The sequence below is a fragment of the Marmota flaviventris genome, chromosome 13 (genome assembly GCF_047511675.1).
Source record: "Marmota flaviventris isolate mMarFla1 chromosome 13, mMarFla1.hap1, whole genome shotgun sequence".
In the NCBI taxonomy this organism is placed as follows: domain Eukaryota; kingdom Metazoa; phylum Chordata; class Mammalia; order Rodentia; family Sciuridae; genus Marmota; species Marmota flaviventris.
Window position 1 is genome coordinate 69,358,045 of NC_092510.1, and position 24,898 is coordinate 69,382,942.

General features: G+C 48.2%; 1 protein-coding gene across 3 annotated transcripts in view; it reads right to left on the reverse strand.

The window, feature by feature from the left end:
* Positions 1 to 24,898, reverse strand: part of Pax5 (paired box 5) — a 194,812-nt gene that overhangs the window by 67,008 nt on the left and 102,906 nt on the right. For all 3 annotated transcript variants that reach the window (XM_027931013.2, XM_027931011.2, XM_027931012.2), the window contains one exon: positions 22,037 to 22,166. In XM_027931013.2, coding sequence (XP_027786814.1) covers positions 22,037 to 22,166 — 130 coding nt within the window. The remainder of the gene's footprint in view (positions 1 to 22,036; positions 22,167 to 24,898) is intronic.

Genomic DNA, 24,898 nt, shown 5'->3' on the forward strand with positions numbered 1-24,898 from the left:
CAGTTGGGGAAACCGAGGCTCAGAGAGGCAAAGGGTCACGTCCAAGGTTCTCACACACAGCAAAGAGCAGAGCTGAGATTTTAGTCCTGCAGCTGGACGGCAGCCTTCCTGGAGGAAGAGGCATGGGGGCTGGGACTCCGTGGGTAGTGTTGTTCTGGAGGAGCTGGCAGGGCTGGGGAAGAGGTGTGGGTCTGAACTGCTTGCCTCCCCTCGTTCCAGGGGATAAACCTCAAAGGAAAGACAAGCCAGGAACTGAGTCTGAGCTTCCCCAGGCTCAGGCAGAGGTGGGGCTGAGCTGCAGCAGCAGCTGATGTGTAAGGTATGAAGGCTGAGGTCCCAGCTGTGGGGACTAAAAACCTGACTGCCTTTACCTGACTTCTGCAGTCAGGTGGCACCACAGCCTGACGGACGCTGAACACCAAGGAGGCCACAGGGTTCAGTCTGTGCCTCTGAGCCTCCAGGGGACCTTGGGCCTCTGGACTCCCACTCCCCCACCAGTGAGCCCTAGGTCTGTTTTATATAAAGTTTAGCAGGAAGGTTCTAGCTGAATGAAAGTTTTCTTGGAAAAACACACACACAATCACACACACACACACACACACACACACACACACATCAAAAAGGACCTTGACAATTATTGGAAAAGAATCCATTGCCTATTCTGTAGGTAGGGGAGAACCCAGCAGGAGCAGGCCTTGCCAGAGAGCCAGGCACAGCCAGGCCTACGTCCAGAAACTCCCACACTTCTGGTCCAAATGTCCTTTCTCTTCTTTTCTCCTTTTCTGCCTCTCCCTTCTCTCTGCACAGAACATCCCATATGTTAAAACAAACTGACTCTAAGTTCTTTTCTTCCAGTGTCCCACGATCTTCTAATGTCCCTGAAGTGAACCAGGGATGCTTTTGCGAGCAGATTCAGGAATGCCAGTATCTTTTGGGGCCCCACAGACCTGGCCCACGTCAGCAAGGCCTCTGAATCTGCGAGGCAGGGCCAGGAAGGGGGACACACGTAGAATCCTGATGTCACTGAATTTGCCACTGACCTCTCCCTCTGCTACCAGCAAATGACTGCACCTCCCTGAGCTCTGCTTTATACAACTGAGAAATGGGAATAATAATCCTTGCTCCCCTTCCTGAGGTTCCTGGGCTTTGGAAACAGGAAAAAGAAAGAGGCAGGGGAAGAGAGGGAGAAGGAGAAAGAAGGCAGAGCCTCTGACAAAAATTAAATAAAATAAAATAGAAATATTCAAACCTGCAACCCAGTGTGACATCGGCTTAAGTTTTGAGGCCTTACAGGCCAGGGCTTGCCATCCCAGCCACTTGCATTCTACTTATGCCACCTCAGGCAGGTTGCTTAATTTTCACACCTCAATTTTCTTGTCTCCAAAATGGGGCAAATAGTACCCATTTCACTGGGTCATTGAGGTCCAAGCCACATCTCCCTGGAGACAAGACACGTGAAGTCCGGATTCACACATGTGAAAGGCCTCTTTCCCTCTCTGGTCTCTGCGTCCCAGGTCCCCAGCAGTGCCCTCCCATCCCAAGCCCCTTCTGCTTCAGCCATCCCCACCAAAATGAACCTCGCCGGGCAGGAGGACTCAGAGAATTAAAACATGCAATCGAGCAGCTTCTTGACGGGAAACGCTTTGGAAATTTTCGGCTCCATTTACTCCTCAATCTAATTTTGTCCTCGGATGCACATTATGTGCGAGATGGGATCTCATGTGGTTTGCCCAGCGCTCCACACACCAGCAGGAGGCACCCGGCGTCTCAATGGCTGCTCATGTCTCTCCCTGCCACGTGAGAGGCATAATGAGGGCACCCAGCAGGCTCTGGGGCACCCCAGGGCAAGAAGGCCCAGTCCTGACACCCTGGCACCCAATGGCTCCACTTCTCCCACCTTTGAATCAGCTTTTAATTAGGGAGCGTTGCCCTTAGCCAACTTCAGACACTGGAGCCCCACTCCACCCACCCTGAACTGTCCCCTTGCCTGGCTCCAGCCATCTCCAATTGGACCCTGCACTCCTTGCCTCCCCTCTGCTGTAGGTCAAGTGCAGAACCCCTCTCTGCCCTTTTCTGATCATTTTGCCTGGAATTGTATAGGCTCCAGCCCCCACCCCAACCTGACACTAAACAGCAAGTCATTCTCCTCCAGCTCGGCTCTGTGCTTTAGCAAACGCTGCTGCTGCGCCCTGACAGGCACTTGGCCCTCTCCAATGTTATCACCCCCTGTAACAGAACCCGCCACCCGCGATACCCTTGCCCCACCCACTCACAGTCCCACTTTCCCTCCTTAGTGTTCTCAGGTGCCCTGGATGCTATTCTGTGTCCTAGCACTCTTCAAACTGCCTGGGACAGCTGTCCAGTAGAAGACACGAACCCGACCCTTCCAGCACAGAGACTAGTTCCTGTGCACCCCCATCTCCCCATGGTGCTCAGCATGATGCTTGGCACAGAGCTAAAAGCAAATGCTCATCAACTCAGAGGACATTTTTTGAGACACTGTTCAGGGCTCTGCTTCTGTTAAGTGCTGGGGTTTTGTGCCCACAAGGACAGGAAGCTTTTTCCCAATGGGAGTTACTTTCTATGCCTCCACCCCATGGAAGAAAAGCAACCAACCAAAGCTCAGAAGCCACTCAAGTTCTAGCTAAAGAGAAATGCCTCTCAGCTACCTTCCTGACTCACAGGGTTGGGACCAGGCCACGGGTTCTTGCTTCTTCCCTCTCCCTTTCTCTTCCCGCCAGTCCAAGGAGCTTACTCTAACTCAGATCCTCAAAGACAACCCGGTCCACGGCTGTCCTTGGGCTTCAGGGTTCAACTGTCACAACCTCCATCCCAGAATCCAGGGTAATCACCCCATTTTCTTTGGGTGGTTTCTGGCAGATGTGTAGATGTCCTTGGATTTTAATTTAATGCTGTCTCAAACCCTGTAGCAAGAGGTGGACTAGAGTAGCTAAATGACTTAAAGAACAAATAAGGTCCTCCTAACAGCCAAAGCCAAGGGAGGGTTCCCAGTCCTTGTTTTCTCAGATCTCTCTGCCCACTCTCTAATTCTTCCAAATGTTTTTAGCTACCTGACACCATCACACACCCCTCTTTGCTTTGGGAAATTTTGTTCTTCAAGAGCTCAGGCTTGTCGAGACAGAAATCAGAAATGTGATTTCCCAGCCTCCTTTGCAGCTAGGGCACAGCACATCTCTGGGCCCACCAAGCAGATACACGTGTGCGAGTCTTTAATTCAGAAGCCACAAAGAAGCAGGCACCACATGGAGTCCACCTGCTGAGGCAGAGGTCCCGTGGCGACATCCAGCGTCCAGTGACGGTCGTGTGAGTTGAAGGGTCTGAGTCCTCGGGTGATGGTGTGACATCTCCTACAGTACGGCTCGGGTCATTCCTGGCTATGGGGAACCTGAATGTTCTCATATCCTTAGAAAATTCCCTTTTCTGCTAAACCAGCCAGAGAGACAATTCTTAGTTGTTGACAACTAAGAATTGGGACTGCTCCACCCTCCGAGATGGGAAGACGTCGTGATGTGCTTCGTCCCTCACCTATCACCTCTTCCCAGATTTCCCTATTTTTGCTTTTTCTTCAGCCACACTTGTTTCTCAGAGTCCCTTCCCAGGCTTCTCTGCTCTTGACCTCTGTCACCTGAATATCTTCACTGAGCAGCCCAGCCCTGCTCCTCCCACCATCTTTAACCCACAACTTCCAAGTCCACACCCCCAGCCCGACTCCTCCCCCACTGCCTTCTGGACGTTTCTACCAGTGAGCCAACGTATCTGTCCCGCTCCTCTTCCTGTGGTACTTGTCTCAGCCAGTGGCTCCACTATTCACCCAGTTTCCCAACTCCAACCAGGGTCCCCCCCAGATGGCAGCTTCCCACCACCCCCCACATGGGACTACTGCCAGGTCTGCCCCCAGCACGGGGTTTCCTCCAGTCACATCTCCACACCTGCGATCAGGCCCCACCTTTTCCCTGGGTTTTCACCTCCATCCAGGGGCCCAGGCTCCTCACTGGGTCTCTTTCTCCTCACATCCTTGGTCAAGACCCTCAAAAGGGTTCCTTCAAAGTTGCTACCCACCTTCTGACTCCAGGCACTTGGGAGCCTCGTGGGCCTGCCCTCCCTCACCTCAGCTGCTTACCATGCTCTCTCTGGCTGGACACTCTTCTTTGCCTCTCTCCTCAGCCTGGCTAATTCCTGCCCATTTCAGTACTCGAGTATCACCTCCTACGGGAAGCCTTCCCTGGCCACCCACCATGCAACCTCAGGAAGGTGTAAGCGGCCCTCCTCTCACTTCTGCCTCATCTGCCCCATGTCTCTCTCATGGCAGTTCCGCCTTTAAAAAAGGTTCACCAAGCACTTTATCTGGGCAGGAAACTTGCTAAGAAATGGACATGCGTGAGCCCATCTAGTCCTCATAACAACCGACGAGGAGAGTTATTCTCCTTTCCAGGTGAGGAAATCAGGGTCAGTCACTAACAGGGGGTCAAGGATTGGAGCCCAAGCCTGCCTGGCAGATGTCCTCTGCTCCCCATGGTCATGCTCTGCCAAACCCTCCCAGGGTGCTCTCCCAGGGTGCTCCCTCTGCGTCCATCTGGGGTGGCCCTGGCCAAGCCACTTCATCTTGATGAGGCCTCAGTTTCCCCTTTGGTAAAGTGAGGATCAAGTCTCTCCCTGCTGCCCTCCCAAGGATGGAAGGAGGATCTCAAAAGTAACAGATGCTAAGTCACTTGGTAAACTGTAAAGGATGGTGCACACACAAGAAGATATGAGCAGACTTTTAGGATTTGTTCCCCTGAGCAATTTCCCCTGAAGCATCTTGGGACCTTCACCTAAGAACCAAAGGCCTTCCATCTGCACCTTCTTTTAGGGTGAGGGTGAGGGGAGGGTTCCCATTTCTTCCTTAGACCGGGATGTCCCTGGGATATTTAAAGTCCCCACCTAGCTGTTCCCATCCACCCCTCCCGAAACACAATTGTGACAGCTGAGCAATGAAAGGCAAGAGAGGGAAAAAAATCCATAAAGGCTCAGCAAAGCAGAGGCCAGTGGAATTCTCCAGCTCCTGACCACCAGTTAGTGACGTCAGGATTTATAACTGTATTAAATGGTGTGACAGGCAGCCTTGATATATCAGTTCCCCCCTCTTCCCAAATCACAGACAATAAAAGCTTTGGCAGTGAAAGTCATTCATCATCATAAAGACCTGAGACATCCCAGTCATCAATTTCACTCACATCCTTAATACACTGGAGAGGGTGCAGGAGTGAGCACCTCCAGAGGGGGAGGGAGAAAACATGGAGGGAGATTGAGCAGGAATAATTACAAAGGTCAAAGAAGGGATTCATCTGAGAGGGTGCCAGGGGCAGTGCTGGTCCCTGCTGGAGGTGTGCTCAGGACACAGAGAAGCTGAGCAGTTGATGGGCCTGCTTGGGACAGGCCCCTGGGAGCCAGGAATAGAGCCAAAATGGTGCTGGGGGACCAGAGGAGGGAGTGGTGGAGGGATGGAGCCACCTTGGGTCCTGGGCCTTGGGCTGCACCATGGGAGCCTCTTACTCCATCAGCCAATTAGCACAAAGGAGATTTTAAAATAAGAAAAGCACAGATAGCTTTTCATAACCTCACTCTATATTAGCACAGAGGACTATGCAGGCCAACTGTGGTCCTCTTCTGGACAATACTTTTTGAGCAGCTTTGCAGGGTTGACATTACTGGTTGGAAGGATGCAGACCCTAACATCGCCGGTCCATCCAGCTGGTGAAGAAAGACTCACTGCCCAGAGCTCTAAGCGCACCATCAGCCATTTCTACATCTTCCCTGGGCTCTCAACCCTCCTGTCCCCAAATCTAGCCATCTTGATCATGCATAGAAGTCAGGGATCCTGGGGAGGAGGAGGCAAACCCCAAGACAAGCTCCAGTTGACATGGCCAGTCCTCCCACCGCAGCCCTACTCTCAGCTTGAGGATGTGACAGTCTGTGGAGGTGAGCACCCCACTCCCTTATCCTCCCCTTCTCTGTGCCTGGCCAAGGTCCCCCACCCTGCACCTCCTGCACTAGTGTGTGGCATCTGATTTCCTCTTGAGTAAGTAAGGAATAGTGACCAGAAAGCTGAAAGCCCATGGCATGGGGACAAAGAGCTGGGGACTTTAATGGGCTTGTTCCTGAAGAGGACCAGGTGCAGGGGGCACAGCCATCTCCAGGTTTTTGGCCTTCCCTCTCGAAGACCAGAGAAGGAGGAAGAAAACCTACTGAAGGAAAGCAGTGACAATCATTTTTCTCTTGTTTTTCTTTTCCCCTCTGAAAACAAAAGAAGAAAGCTTGGGGGTAGGTGGGGAGTGGCTGGCCATGCTGGTCTCCCCACACTGGGCCACACAGCCTGGGCAGTGGGTGTGCACTGCAGGGGCTGAGAGTCCGCAGAGGCTGGGATACCTTCGGGTGTTCTGAATGGGCACTGCCTTAGTGTCCCAAGGAAGAAGGAACTTCTTCCAGCTGCTGTCTACCCACACACTGTACCAAACTTCTCAGAGGGCCTGCTCCACACAGAGAGGAAGATGGGTTTATGGAGGTGCCAGCTTTTGGAGGGTGAGTTGTCACAACGCCCTCCAGCCAAGATAAGGACCAACGAAGATTGAGGTCCCCACAGGCATCCCCAGATCAACACATTGGCTTGGTTTGTACCCTGTTCCCCAGATCAGGGCCTGCCTCACTCAGACCTCCTCTGTCAGACTTCTTGCCTGGCACTAGTAAGCCAGGCTTGGTGAGAGCACTGTGGCTCCGTGGCCAAGCGTGTGGCCTCTTCAGTCTGCCAGTATTTGATTCTGGCTCCATCACTCATAAGCTGTGTGAGCTTCTTCCAGTTTCTGTTTCTCTGTGCCTCAGTTATTGCACCAGGACAATGGAGACAAGAATAACTCCCTCCTAGGGTTGTTATGTAGATTAGATAAGTTAACAGAAAGTCAAGTGCTAAGACCAATGCCTGGCACAGAGCCAGCTGGATGCAATAGCTACTACTCTTGTCAGTGACTCTTACTGTATCCTAGCTTAGGCTGCGCAGGATGGAGACTGGGGAGAGGCCTCACTCTGAAACCCTACTCTATATACCAACTCCTCCTTGAGGTGGACAGGTGACACCATCCTAGACCTGGGGCAACAGAGGGGTACAAAAATGACTAACAGGTATGGAAAGACAAACACTTCTCTGGACAGGCTCATCCAGATAGGCAGCAAGCGTCCCTAAGGATCCAGGCTAAACACAGCCTCACCAAACATTTATAGACCATCTCAGAGTGGGAGTAGAAGTTCTATGGCCTCTCTGATAATGAAAATAAAAGCTAATAGAGATAAATTAGAGAGAGTTTTTTTTTTTTCCTGGAGATGTGAACATTGTAGGGGGAAAGGACAGGAAGGCACTAGAAGCTAATGCATTGGGGGAGAAATAATTAGGATAATATCTTAAAATCAAATGTGCCTTTTTTGCTCACCAAAGATATGTGTGTGCGAGTGTGTGAATCATGTCAATAACCTTGACAGTGACCTAGAAGGGTGGGGTGCAGGGTGATTAGTAACAGCCAATCATGACAGCTCATCCAGCCAGCCAGCACTTCCTGAGTTCCGCTATATTCTCAGCCCTACACTCGGCTGGGCTGGAGGAGGCAGAGATAATTCAGAATCTCATAGTATACGCAGAAAGAATCATAAATCAAGGCACAAGGGGGTACTGGGCATAATGGAGGGCTGATCGAGGACCCATGTAGGGAGTCTGCATGGGGTATGAGGAGGGTTTCCTGGAGGAGGGGGGAGCACCTGGGGACTGCTCCCAGGAGACATGCACTGAAGGCACATGGGCAGAAACTGGCAAGTCTGCTGGTTGCTCAGTCCCTCAGAAGGACATGAGAGCCTTTTACAAGCCAAGCTTGGACCAGCTCCTGTGCACATGCCTGGTGAGGTGGGACCCTAGCAGAATCAAGATGGGGGCTCTCCGTGAACTCACAGAAAGGGCACAGGTCCTTACACTGAGGGGGTCAATTTCACATACTTTCAGTCCAGTTTGCGCCCCCACAGTCCTGCAAGGAGAGGATGATCTGGGATTACAATTCCCACAGGGCAGATGTGAACACCGAGGCTCACGGAGGGCAAGGGGATCCTCAGAGGAGTTGGGATGATGCCTAGTCAGTCAGTCCAGTGCTCTTCCTGTCACAACAGATGCCACCACCTCTAGGCAAATGACAGCAGCATCCTGAGTAGAGACACCAGCAGAAACAAAGGCTTGGAGTCGGGAAGGGGCGTGGCTGAGTCAGAAGGTGGTAAGAAGATGGGACTGGATGGAGGGTTCCAGGGGAGGGCTTCCTGGAAGAGGTAGACAGATGGCAGTGGGGGGTCAGACTGGGGAGGAGGAGAGGGAAGGGAGGTGTTCCCTTCTGTAAGGAGGAAGGCGGAGTCTGGCACAGAGGAAAAAGCCCTGGAATAGAAGGCAAGTGATGGGGGTTCCAGGGCTGTCTCACTTTGGGGAACTTGAGTTCTCAGTTCTCAGTGTCCCCATCTGTTCAGTGACAGAGCTGCAGGAGGTGATTGCTAAGGGCATCAAAATTCCAAACTCTCTTAACCTTAGGTACCTTGGAGGCTCCAACTTGTCACACAGTTGGAGACAGGGTAAGGACCAGCCACTGCTGCAGAGACAGCAGGAAACAGAGCCCAAGAGATACAGAGGTCCCCGTCCCCTCACAGATGATGGGTCCCCCAGGGTAAGGGAGGCAGGAGACTTTTCTAGGCCCTTGGGAGTGTGGTAGAAAGAAAAGTGGTTCCTCAAAGAATCTACATCTTAATTCCCCAAACCTGTGCATAGGTTACCCCACGTGGAAAATGGCATTTTGTAGGCTGGTTGAATTAAAGCTTTAGAGAGGCAGAGATCATTGGAATATCTGGTGGGACAATGGGATCATAAAGGTCCTTGTAAGAAGGTGGCAGGAGCCAGGCATGGTGGTGCGACCTGTAATCCCGGCACCTCAGGGGACTGAGGCAGGAAGATCACAAGTTCAAAGTCAGCCTCAGCAACTTGTGAAGTCCTATTTCAAAATAAAAAATAAAAAAAAAAGGGTGGGGGTGTGGCTCAGTGGTTAAGTGCCCTTGAGTTCAATCCCTGGTACCAAAAAAAAAAAAAAAAAAAAGGAGGAGGAGGAAGAGGTGGCATTGGTGTCAGTGGTGGGAGGGCCAGAGTCACAGAAAGGTGACAACAGAAGCAGAGGTCAAAGCTGAGGGAAGATGCTCTCTACTGACACTGAAGACAGAGAAAAGGTGCCACGAGCCAAGGACTGTGGAAGCCTCTAGAAGCTGGCAAAGGCACACAGCAGGGTCTCCCTTGAGCCTCTGGAAGGAACGCAGTCCTATGGACATCCTGATTTGAGGACTTCTGACCTCCCACGCTGTCAGATAATCAATCCGTGTAGTTTTACAGTGGTCATCTGTTACAGCAGCAGCTAGAAACTATGACAGGAGGCCAGCGGAGAATCCAGAACAGTAGAAGAGCCCCGGCCCCTGCCAGCTGTCCCTCACCCTGAGATGTGAGGACCCAAGCCTGGCTCTGCCTCAGGCTGTTTTCCTGAGCTCCAGATTTTTAAGTAGCCCAGGAAGATGCTTAGTGCCCTTAGTATCAACTCATTTAATCCACATAACAAAGTTCTATCCCCATTTTATGGATAAGGAACTGGAGGCTCAGACACTAACAGTTGAGAAACAGAGGTCACCCATTCCTAAGTGGCAGAGCAGGGGTTCAAAGTCAGACAGTCTGATCCGGAGTCCATACAGAGATTAGGCAGTCCTATCAGCTTCCACAGGACCCCCTCCACACCCAGACCAGCCTAGCTGTGCTTCAAGGGAATGTGAGAGAGCTGTGCTTGGGTTCCTGCCATGATGCAGAGCTCACTACTAACAGGTCGGTGCTGGAATTTGGAGAAAACCATACCTTCCCCTTACTGGCTGGTGAACTCAGGCATTTTCCTTTACCTGTTAGTTGGACAAAAATAGTACCTATGTTTCCAAGAGTAAAGAATTAAATGACCCAAAACACATAACAAATGCTCAATAAACATTAGCTATCATCATTATTATCTCTGGAAGCAGCCCATTTAGCTCTCAGAAAGCTCCCACTGTTTAGAATTTCTCCTTTGCACTAAACTGAAGCTGGCCTCCCCATGGCTTCTCCTTATCTCTCCCCACACAGCCCTGAGCACCAAGGAGGCAGCAGCCAGACCCCAAGTGGCTCCAAGTCAGCAGCCTTAGACCTCCCTTGGATAACAAAGTTCCCTGCCCTCTTTCCTTCCTGGGCCTGTCCTCCTCTGTCTGCAGCTTTGTGGATCAAATGCTAAGAGGGACTCACCCTGTAGCTCTGAGGATATGGGTCAAGCCCAATGCATTACTAAAGAAAAGTCCCTGGTGGTTCATCCACATCTTTAGAGAGAACAAAGATCCTGCCTGACAGTTTAGAGTGTCTGTAAACTATGAAGCACGTGTTTTAAAAATTAAAAAAACATCAGAGTTTGAACCCATGTGTGGGAAATAAATTATCTGTGTATAACCTGGTGCATGGAACCTTCTGCATAGGAAAGGCTCTGGGGGACATTCACCAAACTGTCAACTCTGACGACATCTGCAGCATGGGTAGGAATTGAATGAGGGGTATAGTCGCAGGTCATTAATGCTCTTCTGTAAAACTGGAACTTATTTTATAATGACCATGTGGGGTTTTTTTAGTTAAAAAAACAATTATTTTAAATAAAGAGGAATGATGAGAGATCAAACCAAACTTCAAAGCAAAGAAGCCAAGAATGCATAGCTTTCCCTGGAGCAGCTTAGACATCACCTCCTCCCAAACCTCCCCAAACCTCCCCAAACCTCAGAGCCAAGGTAGAGCCATGGAGGGAGCCATGGTTCCCTCCACTGTGGGAAGAAGCACTTGGCCTCTTCCAGGGCATATCTGGTTTTCTTTTTGGCTTTGTTTTGTTCTGGATTGTACATGTATCCACATCGCAGCCCCCGTCAGACTGATTTTGTTGAGGGCAGACACTCCACCCCCCTCAAGACCTGGTCTCAACAAATAAGAAGGAGAAGTTCAGTTTGGGTGGTGAGTTGAGTGGAAGACTGAATGAAGGCTGGACGTGGTGGCCCACAACTGTAATCCCAGCAGCTCAGGAAGCTGAGGCAGGAGGATTGTGAGTTCAAAGCTAGCCTTAGCAACTTAGCGAGGCCCTCAGCAATTTAGTGAAACCGTGTCTCAGAATAAAACATAAAAAGGGCTGGGAATGTGGCTCAGTGGTTAAGTGCCCCTGGGTTCAATTCCTGGTATTAAAAAAAAAAAAAAAGATGAATGGCAACAGCTCTGCAAACTACCCAGGCGCTACTGTTTGGCGCTTCTTCCTCCAGACAATGACAAGGCATTGGAGATCTCTGACCAGGAGAACAAGCTAATGAAATCGCTATTTTAGGAAGATGGATCACAGCAGGGGGGCTGGGAAAGCTGGAGGCCCAGAGATCTGCTTGAAGGCTATTTGGAAAGGTCGGCTCCAAGCTGCCTGCAAGTGTAAAAAAATCTATGAGTGCATTAGGAGGAGCTCCATCCAGTTTTGTTTATTTTTATCCTACAAAATACAAGGTCAGAAATGAGTAGAGTACTTTCTGCTGAAATTATATTTTTTAATTGACACTGCACTTCACACAAATATTAATTCATTTATTCAACAAATAGTTCTTGGGAACACTGTGCTAACCTGAAAGCAAATCATCATTTTCTTTGATGTACATTTTAATTATGGAGATGCTTGAATTCCATTTTGACTTTAGAATGATCAGACTTCTGGCACTTCTGAACCCCTGAGTACCCTCCCAAACACTAACATTCCAAAATCCAGGTTCCTAGGAATCTAAGACTCTATCATTATGAATCTATTTAACATTTGAAAAACAAATGCCAATAGAATTCACCCTGGATTGTTCTGGAATGCAAGTACCCTGTGTCTCAGGGGAGAGTTCCAATCTTGGATATCATGTTTTCTAGCGGCAGCCCAGTGCATGCCCTGAAGCAGACCACTGCTGTTGCAAAGGGCCCATGACATTTACTTTGGAGAGAGTTGATACCTCACTGGGAGGAGAGGCTGTGCTGTTGTACATCCCGAGAACTCTGCTCGTGGTGTCCCAGGCGTTCCGCTCTGACAGTTTATGCACTGAGCTGATCCTAGGGAGACCCACTCCAAGCAGGCGGAACAGCCTGACACAGGCCTGGAGTCGGGGACTGGCAGGGCCAGCTGGGTAGTCCTTCCCGTCTTGACACAGAGGGTTTCTGCCAGGCAGGAGTGAGAGTAAGAGGAGACAAGACAGGATGGGGCGATGGGACTGTGCTGGGTCAAAAATCGCAAATGGCCCAGGGTGCTAGCTGGTCAATAAGCAAGAGCCTGGCTGCATGTTGTATGGGGCATCTGAAGGAGGCAGCCACTTGTCAGTCTCCCCCTGGTAGGGTTACATGGGCATGTAGACCCAAGAGGGACAAGTCCTCCGTGTTTTCCAGAGACACTAGACATTTCAGTCTTTTGTTAAATCATCTGTTTTTTAAGGCACATTTAAATATAACTTTTTGGTAGTTGACACATTGACATGGTTCAGAAATTTAAAATGTAAATGATATTCCATGAAAAGTGCTCTTTCACACCGTCTGCTTAAGCATGGTCTTAAGTTCCTGAGGATTCTTCTAGAGTTTCTTTAACTTGCACAAATACAGATATGTATTTGCAATGTCTGAAAGTATATTATATTACACAAAAGGTAGCCATCTGTAGATACTACTCTGTACTTTGCTTTTTTCATGAATTATGTATATCAAAAAATCCACTCAGGTCATATAGAGCTTCTTCATTCTTTTCTCTAGTCCAAGGCTACTCCAGGGTATGTATCAGCTACTCTTTACTTAATAAGTCCCCTACTGATGGATATTTGGATATTTCTTTGATCTTTAAAGAAATAGGTCTAATTTTTTTTATGTTTTAAAAGTGCTACACTGACCAAACAACCTCTGGACTGGGCCTTAGGGACACATGCCAGGAGGAGGGTCATATTAGGCAGCGCCTGGGTCCATGAATTCATAGTATAGATGTTGAGCTAACTGAAGAACCTGTTTCTGCTCTCACAGTTGAAAGGAAATCAAACTGAGAACAGCTTCATGTAAATACTGCTTGCAGATTCTTTGCCTTTGAGGCAGTGAGATCCCCATCACTAGAGGTAACCAAGCCCTGATATGAAATGAACACCAGACAGGGTGAAGAGGCTACCCAACCTCTATGGTGTCTCCTGCCTCCAAGAGCCCCTACAGCCTGATTTACAGACTGGGCCCAACTGGCAGCAGCTCTAGGCACCTCATTCATTCATTCCTTTACACATTTAAAAGGCATTTTCTGAGGCTGTATCTTCTGCCAGGAATCCCTTTCCCCCACATCTTCTCAAAGCCTCTCATTATTCAGATCTCAGATCAATTGCCACTTCATCCCCTGCTGCACCCCATTCACCACCACCCCTCAACCCCAGCCTCTTGCAATTCTTTCCCCCAGTTTATTTTCTTCAGAGCACATGCCAAAATAAAGTCACTCTACACGTTTGTTGTGTGTTTACTTTGGTGGCCTGGCTTTCCCCAACAGTCAAGGCCAGTAAGGACAGGGGTTATTCCCTGGGTCACCATTGTAGTCCCAGCCAAGCACAGAGTGAAAGCCGAATAACAGTCACCAGTGATATTACCTTCCCTTTCTGATGCATGGAGCAGCTCAGGTGCCCCAGCATCTTCCAGCGGAAACTCCAAGGTTAACCACTGGGTTCCAGCTATCAAGCTGTATTAGAGCTTTTACTGTAATTTTTGCCGCACCTTGTGGCAGCCTAGATACGTAGACATTTCTCCTACCCTTGCTTTTCATTATTTATTATGACTTCACTCAGAGGAAAAGATATTTAGTTGCATCTGATGCACCTCAAAAAGGCTCATAAAAATGGGTCAAAGGGGGCACTCCTCACAGGAAAGATGAACAAACGGCCCTTCAGAGCTGCCTGGCATCCGGCCGAGGAGAGCGGGATGGAGGAGGCCGAGCACACAGGAGTGGGAAGCCTCCTAGGAGAGCCCCAAGGCCACTCAGCCAGATTGAGGGTCTCCCACTGTGCAGCCCAACTTGCCTTGCTGGTCCTGAAGACTACCCCAAGGCCTGGAGTTCATGGGTTCCCAGGCCAAAAGCAACACCTGCACAGGTTTGGAGTGTTTCTCAGAAATCCCCAAACACACAGCTGTGTGTCCTGCCCTTGATGACAGACACTAGGACATGTGGGAAAGAGTCCCTGGACCACACCCAGACCTCCATTCCCCCTCCTCTCAGCCAGATGGCCTGACAATCTCCAAGACTGAACACTTTCTGTGGACCTTGGCAAGGTCAGGCCCTTTAAGACTCCCTAAGAGACTGCATCCCCATACAGAGATTTGTCACTAGGTAAATTTCTCTTTGTCTTATGCCCCCCAAGACAGCGGTAAAGAACTTTTTGGTACCAGGGCCTGAAATGTACTAATTGCTACTATCTATCAGGTGTTTACCATGTGCCTCCCCGCCACACCACCACTGTCCTAAGCCTCTCAGGGACCACTCACGTAATCCTCACAGGGTGCTGTGACAACTTGAGTGAGTCCTCTTTCCCAGGTGGGGAACTTGGGCTGAAGTTAATAACTCATCCAAGATCACCCAGATAGAATATGGTCATGCTGGGCTTCAAGTTCAGGCAGGGTGGCCTTCCCGCTCCAGAGACATGCTTAAAGAAATGCCTTCTGAAATTTGAATGGGATTTCTTATAAGTCCCTCTGACCTTTTTATGGCAGCAGGCTGGGAGGTGGGGCAGGGCCCTGGGTGAACTCCAGTTCCAGCTCTAATTCACTGAATGTGGCCTTAAGCAGGCCACCTCCCCTCTCTGGGCCTCAGACTTCCCAGGTATGAAGAAGAGTCAGATCCCATGATCATCCCACCCCGGCCCTGGACATTAGCTTGAAGGAAGGGTGGCAAGTGCTTATACTGAGTTCTGAGCCCTCCGTCCTCCCCTACAGCTGCCCCCACACACTCAGATACCCACTTCGCAGGTCTCAAGCCTTCTCCCACTACGACTTACTTTATCCCCAAATACAGCCAAGGGAGGCAGGTGGGGCAGACATTGCCATCCCCATTTCATGAGTAGGGAAACAATGAGACTTAGAACAATCAATTTACCCAAAGACAGGACCTATTAGATGGTAAAGTCCAGACTTAAACCTATTCCTCGGACTCCTAGTCTGGTGCTCTTTCCTCCAGCCCTCAGCTACTGCTCAGATAAAAAAAGGCAAAAGAGGCATGCTTTCTTGGATTTTCAAATTTGGGAAATTGAGGCTCCAAATACTGAGCCAAGAAAAGGAGCAAATCAGAGCTGGAGGATTCGGGAATTTGGTAACCACTCTTTCTTGGCAGGTGCTCATCTGCTGCTCTATAGCATGGTTTCTGTTGCTTAAAGTGGGCAGTGTCCATGGGAAGCCTCAGATTCCAGGGCCTGGGTCACCTACTAGGCCAGTGCCTTCTAGTCTTGTTGCACCAAAGGAAGCCTCTCTGCCTCTTCCTGCCATTCCAATCTACTAATGCAAAAATGTGGTTCCCAGGGGAAGAGAACAATAAGGACACAGGCTTGAAATCAGTCCTTTGTTCTTCTGAAGAAAAGATCACATGAGCCCAGCTTGGGGCAAGACTGCCAGCTCCTTGACCATCGGGGAGGTGGGTAGAAGCAGGAAGTCTGGTGCCTCACTTGCTGTCCTCTCTGGCAGGTAGGCACAGTGGATGCCCCATCAGCAGGCCTATGGCCCAAGGTCACACCTGCAGATAATTAGTCCCAATCAGGATAGGCCCAAACTGCTGACAGGACAGGAACCGGTTCACAAATGGTGAGCAGTTTCTGAACCGTGGCCCCAGTTGGTAGAGCAGGGGTTGAACTTAATATCGAATGTGTCATGTAAATGGTAGTAAGAAATGGACTTGCTCTCTAATGACATCTTTCTTGGACAGCGTGGATTGTGAGGACTGGGATGGAGCAGCTCAGGGAATACCTACCTCCCACCCTGCCACCCCAGACCCCAGGTAGAGCTGTGGGCTGAGCTTGTGGTCTTGTGGGGAGAAGTGGCCACTATGCTCTGGGTCTTGTGGGTAGAAGGGCAGAAGTGGGCTAGAATAGTCCCCCTCATAGATTCAGAATCTCGTCAGCAAGAACTTCTTCAGCACAGCCACCAACACAGGTGGTTAAATAAGTGCCCTGTAGCAACATGGAGCCCCCGACAGTTCTTAGGGGATGTCCTTCAAGGTGTCTTAACAATTCACAATGGGACCTAACTGCTTCCTAGAGGGTGCTTTGAAATTTTATATGATGGAGGGGCATTTGCTGGCCTGCAGTGGAACTGTCCCATACAATAAAAATTTTTCCTTCATCCTACACTGTTCTCATGTCCCGCCAAATATTCAGATGCGTAAAACAACAACAAAAACCTATTTACAAATATTCGAATCTAGAACTGAACTTCATTTACATATAAGTGTGAACTTGCAATTTCCATGGCCTTCATATACTCTGACTTTTCTAGGAAGGCAACTACCAACTATACCATGTAAATCAAGCAAACCTTTGTCTTACAAGGAACTTTGCCAAGAGTTCCTCTCCTATTTGTGAAATCCTGCTCAGGATGGGCAGGCACGAACCCCTGATCCTCACCCCTGCCTATGTCTGGTCAGGGGGCTGCATTCACAGTGGTGTTTCTGTGTTTGCGGAAAGCCCTAGGCCCCTCCATGATGTCACGGGGTTTAGACATTCAGAAGGTATGCATATCAAACACATATTACTTAATAATAAATAATGTTGCTTTTATTTCTTCTTTACCTCATCGGGCATTGTTTTGGTTTTATCTGAAATTAGATGTGAAAACAGTCTACATTCTTTATGAATTTAATTTCAGGAGAGTAAAGAGACATTGTAAATATTCACTATCCCAAGGGGACTCTGGGTGGGACTGGGTAGAGAATGCCAACTTGATTTATCCTTAGTATGTGATCAATGCTCCATAAAGCAGAGGAAGGGGTGTAGAGATCTTCTACCGAATATCACGTACAAGTGTCTTGATATAGTGTGTGTGTGTGTGTGTGTGCATGTGTGTGTGCATATGTGTTGTGGGTTCATATAATGGTTCCATTAATCACAATATAATTTTTGTATTATATTTTGCACTGTCTCTATATTATAATATTGTATTATACTTTTATATAAATGGGAGCATACTTAGCATATGCTCACTTCTACTCAAATATGTATCTCAGACATTTATTCATGTCTGTACAGATAGCTCTACTTATTTTTGATGGTTTCATAGTACTTTATTGTATAAAAAAGTCATAATTTAGTTAGCCAGCTCCTATTGATAGAGGTTATATTGTTTCTATTTATTTGTTATTGTGATAATTTCATGACTACTATACATATGTAGATATCATTGTGCACCTGTGTGAATATATCTGTGAGAAGAATTCCTTAAAATGCATATAAAAGTTCTAGGTCAGAGAATAGGTATGTATATTGAAAAATTTGGTAGTTATTACAAGTTTCCCTCCCATAAGAAATTACATCAATTTATACTCCTATTACAGTATATACAAAAAATATGTTTCTCATACCTTTTCCAACACCAAACCTTAATCTTTAAAAAGCTAATGGTATTGTTTTTAAGTGTCTCATGATTATTTTAATTTGCAGCATTAAAATTATGAGTCAGATCCACAGCATTTTTATATACTATTGGGGCATCTGCATTTTTTCCCATTGAATTACCTATACATACACTTTGCCTGGCTTTTCTACTGACTTTTTTCTTCTTAATCATTCTTAAAAGTTCTTTGCATATTAAGGAAATTCTTTCTTACCTGTGTTCTACTTTTTGCCCCCCAATTTTGTTTGTTGTCTTTTGGATGTTTTGTTTTGTTTTAGTTTGGTTTTGTGCAGTACTGAGGATTGAACCCAGGGCCTCTCCACCACTGAGCTACACAACCCCAGTCCTTTTTATTTTATATTGAGACACGGTCTTGCTAATTTGCCCAGACTGTCCTTGAATTTGCAATTTCAACTCCTGCCTCAGTCTCCCAAATCACTGAAATTGCAGATGTGCGCCACTTTACTCAACTTCTTTTGGTGTTTTTACCTACATACAAAAGATTCGCCATTTTAACAGTTATTTATACTTTTTCTTTATTTTTTTAAAAAATATTTTTTAGTTGTTGACGGACCTTTATTTTATTTATTTGTATGTGGTGCTGAGAATCGAACCCAGTGCGTCACGAATGCTAGGCAAGCGAGTTACCACTGAGCCACAACCCCAGCCCCTATTTATAACATATTTTTAAAAGGCCTTTCCTAAGATTATAAATATTTTCCCTTATTTTTTTCCCTAGTTTATTTTTTCCATTTAAAGTTTTGATCAACTTGAAGTTTTTTGTTTTAATTAATATAATTATGCATACTTACGGGATGCACTGTGGTATTTTGATACACATGTACAATGTGTAATGATCCAATCAAGGTAAGTAGGATATCCATCACCTCAACAACCATTTATTTTGATATAAAGAGTGAAGTAGCCAGGTACCATGGGACATACCTGTAATCCCAGCAGCTTGGGAGGCTAAGGCAATAGATCATGAATTCAAAGCCAGCCTCTGCAAAAGTGAGGTGCTAAGCAACTCAGTGAGACTCTGTCTCTAAATAAAATACAGAACAGAGCTGGTATGTGGCTCAGTGGTTGAGTGCCCCTGAGTTCAATCCCAAGTACTCCTCCAAACAAAAGTGAGGTAGGGGTCCAATAGGCTGCATTTATAAACACCTACATATATTTGGATCTGTTTCTGGACTCTCTACTCAGGTCCATTATTTGTCTGAAATTTTACTTTCAAGAACAATTTCAGTTATTGGAGCTTTATTGTATGTTTTTAACTGTTCTAGGGCTTCTACCCATTTTTTTAATTGCAGAATTTTTCTAACTATCCTAGAGTAATTATGTATCCAATATTTAACATCATTTGGACAAAGCCTCCTACCCCAAATCCGTTAATATTTTGTTTGAGATTGCTTTGAACTAAAAGACTACTTAGGGGAAATGGACATCTTCATGATTTTCAGTCTAAGAACAAACAACATCTCTCCATTTATGTCCTTCAGTGGAGTTTAAGTTTATTCCTAAGTATTCTCTATTTTTTGTTGTTGTTGATGAGCTCTTTTTCCCTATTATGCTATTGTTTGCTTATAAGAAACCTAGTGATTATATTGATAATAGATTATTCTTAATTCTTCAAAATTAAGCATATTTATGACTTTGGGATACTTACAGTCTTTTCCTACTCGATTATGTGACTTTAAGATATGAAGGCTCTTTGGTCATCGGTTTATCTGAAAATACAGTCCACACCCAGACTTGCTGCCTAGGCCTGCTGCACCCTCTGCAGGCGCCAGGACACTTAACCCACCCGTTGCCCTCAGCGCCAACCTTCTAGGTCAGGGCTGTTCAACTCCAGTGCTTCTCCAGGTTGGGATTGCAGGATAAAGTGGGAGCTGCTGGCTGAGGGCTGTGCAGGCCTGTCCTGAGAGGCTGCTGCTGCTGACACTAATATCCCATGGCCATGTGGGAGGTGGCCCAGTGGAACTGCTCTTCTAATTTTTTAAGGGAAGCCAGAAATTCATAATATTTTTTAAGTGTGGCTCAAATTTTCTTAAAGCCCTATGTGAGGCAATTAGACATATCTATGTGATAGATGATTCTTTTCGCTAGCTGGCCACTTCTATAGACAAGCACCTCAGAAAGGAGTCCTCGGCCTTGGTTCAGTGGATTATTATCCACAAGGATGTGCACATACAGATGTAAAGTCTTCTTGTGACTTGCCTAAGCCCAAGTTCCCCATGATCCCCAGTTCTCTTTTTTTTTTTGTTGAACCCCAGTTCTAATCATAAGCCTTCTCTCTGCAGTGTGGTCACCCTGGGATCTCATTTCATCATCAGAAGGACCCTGAGAGACCAGGACCATTTCACAGATGGAAAACTGAGGCCCAGTTTTCCAAAGGCAGACAGCAAGGAAGTGGCAGCCCTAGGATGGGCCCCTAGATTACCCCTGTGTGGTAGAGGGGACAGCTGCACAATCCTTGGTGTCCACTGCAGTGCCACTGATCACTACCTGAGACCTTAGCCAAAATATTCAATTGTCCTGGTTCTTTAGGCAAGAAACAGACATTCTTCTAACAGGACCCACCTCCCAGGGTTCTCCTGAGGGTAAAACAAACTCACTTAGCAGAGTGGCTAGCACTCAGTAAGCACTCAAGGAAGTGACAGTGACGATTATTACGAGTTGGTCCAGTCTTCTTTCCACTCTCCCACCCCCACCTCCCTAATTGTGCTTCCTTGAAAAGAATAAGGATCAGGTTTTGGGGGACTGGGGGCCGGCTCTCACTCTTCTAATTACCCCTTAAATTGGGCAAAATGGGATGCTGTGAAAAGTCCTGTCATGGACCCTGCTGACACCAGCAGAGAAGACCTCATTCAACGTCTGTGTAAAAGTTCACTTGGACTGAAGCTCCCTGGCTCCCTACCCCTTTGCTCACCTCTCCCAACCCACAGCTCAGCTGCACTGCAGGCTCCACCCCACCTCAGGTGCACTGGGATCAAGTCACTCTTGCCAGCCCATCTGACTACCATCTGGTACCCAGACCTGCAAACAGAGCTCTAACTATTTCAGCCTGAACCCCAGTACTGGCCTTCAGGTTCAGGCCTCAGCTGGCCCTCCCTGCCTTGCTGCTCTGGCCTAAGGCATGCCTGGGACTAAGTTCCTGTCTCGCCCATCCCTAGTCCTAAAATTCCAACCCAGATCTAGTTCTCAGCATCCCTGATGCACGCACAGCCCACCTGCACATCTGAGAACTCCTCATCTCTGTCACTACTCACTGTGTTCTGCACACCAGCCTGTGGGGAGATCCGGCCAAACCCCCACCCAGTGCTCAAGCCCAAGAGCAGCCCATCAGTCCCCCACTGTCCACTTGTATTTCCTGCCTGCCAGGTTGGGCAACCCCCTGGAGATGGCCACTGAGCCTGTTCCTGGGGTTCCACGGGGCAGAGCGATGGAGTTATGGAGAGGGGTCCTCTGCAGCAACAAGCCCAACAGTGACAGGCCACATAAAAGGGTTCAGAGAGGGGTAACACTAGCTCCATTTCTTGGGTACCTACTGTGTGCCAGGCAAGAGTCAAAGCACCTTATACACAGGAACATGTTCATCCTCGCAGCAGCCCTGGGCAGCAGGATTTTGCTATTCCCATCATACAGATCAGAAAACCACAGCCCAGAATTCTTACATGACTCACCTGAGATTGCACAGCTAGAAAGAGGCAGGCACAAGCCCAGTTATGAGTGGAAGGGCCAAACTCTTTTGCTTTGCCTTCTGGGAATGGAGCCCAAGAACTTGGCTCATGCTAAGCAAGTGCTCAACCACTGAGCTATACCCCAGCCCCAGACTCAATCTTCACACGGACAGTGAACATCCTGGCTACCTTGGGCCTTCCAAGAAGGCAGTTGCTTGGCACCTACCCAGCATCTTCCAGCCTAAGCCTCTGACCTCCTTGACTCATCCCCTGTCTAGAAAATCAAAATACCGCCTGTGAAGTGTTCCACCCCTCCCTGAAGCTGGCACCAAGCAGGGCTGCCTGGCTTAGGAGAGGGATAAATCCCAGACTTCTGAACACTTGACCCCACTCACAGGCACTCCCCACCCCATTTTTTTTTGTTCTCTTTGAGAACAATGTACAATTATGTCTCATCACAGCCAAAACTGCGGCCCCAGCAGTCTCCCCCTGACCTGTTTCAGGACCTCATAACCTCATTAAAGTAAATGGCCAGTCATGTCTAAAAGCACCAAGAAGCCATTCTTCCCCTCACCCCAGTTACCCTCACCTGTCACAATGGGGTAGGACTGTGGGCCCGGCACGCTGCTCCCGATGTCTGCGGGGGTGGGGCTGGTCAGGTTGGCCTTCATGTCGTCCAGTCCTCCGGCCAGTGAGGCCATGGCTGAATACTCGGTGGTCTGAAAGAGGAAGCAGAGACACCTTAGCACCCCCGTTCTGAAGCCCCCTAATCAGATGCCACCGCCATGTTCTGGGCTGAGCCAGTCAGCTGGGCTAGTCCATGCTTGTGCTGAGGCCCACAGGGGCTCATGATTCCTCTGGCGTTGAAAGGATGGATTCGGCTCGACAGAAGGAGAGTTGTCCAGAAGTAACAACGGTCCCCAGGTGAAGAGGGGAGCAGGGGTCAGGGCAACTTCTCAAGAAGTTAGACCCTGTGGCCTGCAGGTTCCCCTGGCCCAGACCTAAATAGCCAGAGACATCCGTCCCCCTCAATGCCAAGAAGGAGATATCAGTAACCAAAGCCAGGTATAAATAGCAGTCAGAACAGTGTGTCTGATTTCTGTGCTCTCTATTCCACAGGATAGACCTGTAAAAACAAGGGTTTAAAAGAAACTGGGAGCTCATCCGGGCTAGACCCTCTTTCACAGACAGGTAAACTGAGGCCCAAGGGGCGAAGGGCTTCGTGCATGTTAGAACAGGCAGAATCTCAGCTCAGGGGATGAGTTACCATAAACTGTCACCATAAATCCCATACATCAAGCTCTCTGAGTCAGTTTGGCAAATGGTTTTAAATTCTAGAAGCATGTAATCACCTGGATGCTGGAAACCCTGGGGTGCACAGTCCCACTCATCAAGTCCATGCCAACCCCGTGCAGTGGCCATGCTCCTTTCTTTAGGCCATTTCATGAAATTGGAGCTTGCCAAGAGTCATTTCTTTGCCATCCAAGTCGTGTCAGAATGGCCTCCAGAGGAAGCAGGGAAGATACCAAACTGCATCTTCCCATTCAAGGAAGATCAAATTACAAGCATGAGCCACGCATCCCTTCCTCTCACCAAACCCCACGCCTATTTTTGGTTAAAGAAAGCATTTGCAAACACTTAAGCCAAAGACTTTGGCTATGCCTGCCAAGCTTTGGTGTAGGGAGCTTCCCAGGACCTTGGCATTACCATGGGGGACACATCCTTGTGTGTCCAAGGTTATGTCCTTGGCACACAGGGACAGAGAAGCAAGCAGTTTTCTGTAAGGGGTTGCAGGGCCCCGGGGTAGGATGATGAGGACTAAGCCACCAGAGGGAAACCAAAGCAGACACTGGTCAAGGGGCAGGCGGAAGGGATTCAGGTCAGGCATGATCCTGGCACTTTTCTCTGTAAATCAGTTAGAAAGCACTTCCCAGGCAGCTTCAATGCCAACCAGGGTTGATGGCAGCCATGTGTCCAGAAGGTGCTGCAGGCCCCGGAGCCCTGAGATGATGCTTCCTGAGGACAGCTGATCCAGAATGCCCTGGGCTCATCCATCATCTTCCAGCAGAGGCTGATTCCAAAAACACGTAGAGAAGAGCCCAGGCCCAAAGTGAGCCCAGGGACTTCTAAGGGAGAAGAACAAGGCCGGAGGGCAGGCCTACCTACATCAGGAATCACTATGAAGCTGCAGTAATTAAGACAGTGCAGTATTGGCACAGAGACAGATAAATAGACCAATGAAACAGAACCGAGGCCAGAAACTGATCTGTGCACATATGGAACCTTGATCTATGAGAGAGGAGACGTACAAATCAGAGGGAAAGGATGGACTCTTTAATAAACAGTGTGGGGTAACTGGTTATCCATTCAGAAACAAGGAGAAAAAAGAAATTGGATCTTTACACCAGACACAAAAATCAATCCCAGGTGGATTAGAGACCTAAATGCAAAAAGAAAGGCATCTAATGTGGCCAGCTCTAGGTCCAGCCAAAAGTCCTTGGGCACAAGCCTGTCCTTCATAGAAGAGGGACTGAGGACCTTTTTGTCCCCAGCTGCTCATATAGGGCTCCTCCTCCAGCAGCCTTTCCTGACTACAATTACTTGGGAGGCACAAGTCCCACTCTACCTGCTGGCCCTGCCCATTGGCACCGGAGACAGCAACCTCACCAGTACATCAGTAGCTTATCAGCCACTTACTCTATCTACACCAGAAATGTTACCTGTGTCCTCCCATCTCATCCTCACAGTTGCCCCATGACATAGCCTACATTGTCCCCATTTTACTGATGGAGAAATTGAGACTCTTATTATAAGAAGGAAGTGACTTGCCTGAGGTCACACAGTTTCTAGGTCCCAGAGCCAGGATTCAACCCGGGTCCATCAAACTCCATAGTCTTGACAATGACCCTAATGATTTTACTACTATTGGTCCTGACTCATTAAGAGATAGTGAAGATCAATATGGTGGTCCCACCTATTTTTTTAAGGGAAAAGAAAATTGAATAGAACAGAAAATATCCAAGGCTCTCAGACACAGAAAAGGCAAGACCTGGTTTATGAATCTTTGTTGCACATATCAGTGGCTGTATGTGTGTTAGATGGAGATAAAACTCCATTTCTTGCTCTAAGTTATGGCCAGCGGCGTTGGAAAAACACTGCCTTCATTGCATGCAGCAGGGAGCCGTTGGGGAAAGGTCACTGTCTAGACTTGGTTCCTGTAGGATGGAACTTGGTCATGGCATTAGCCTCCTAATTTGCTAACAATGAATCTGGAAGTGAAGCTCACCGGAAGCAGCTCCTTTAGTGCACTGCAAAGATGGAGGTCAAAACGCCTCTGCAAGGCTCTCAGGTGGCATCTTCTAGAGTTTCTGGGTCCCTGAGGATGGGTTCCCAGATACCCTACTGGAGGCCTGAGCATAGTGGATTTGTGCTCCTTCCAGTATTCAACCCT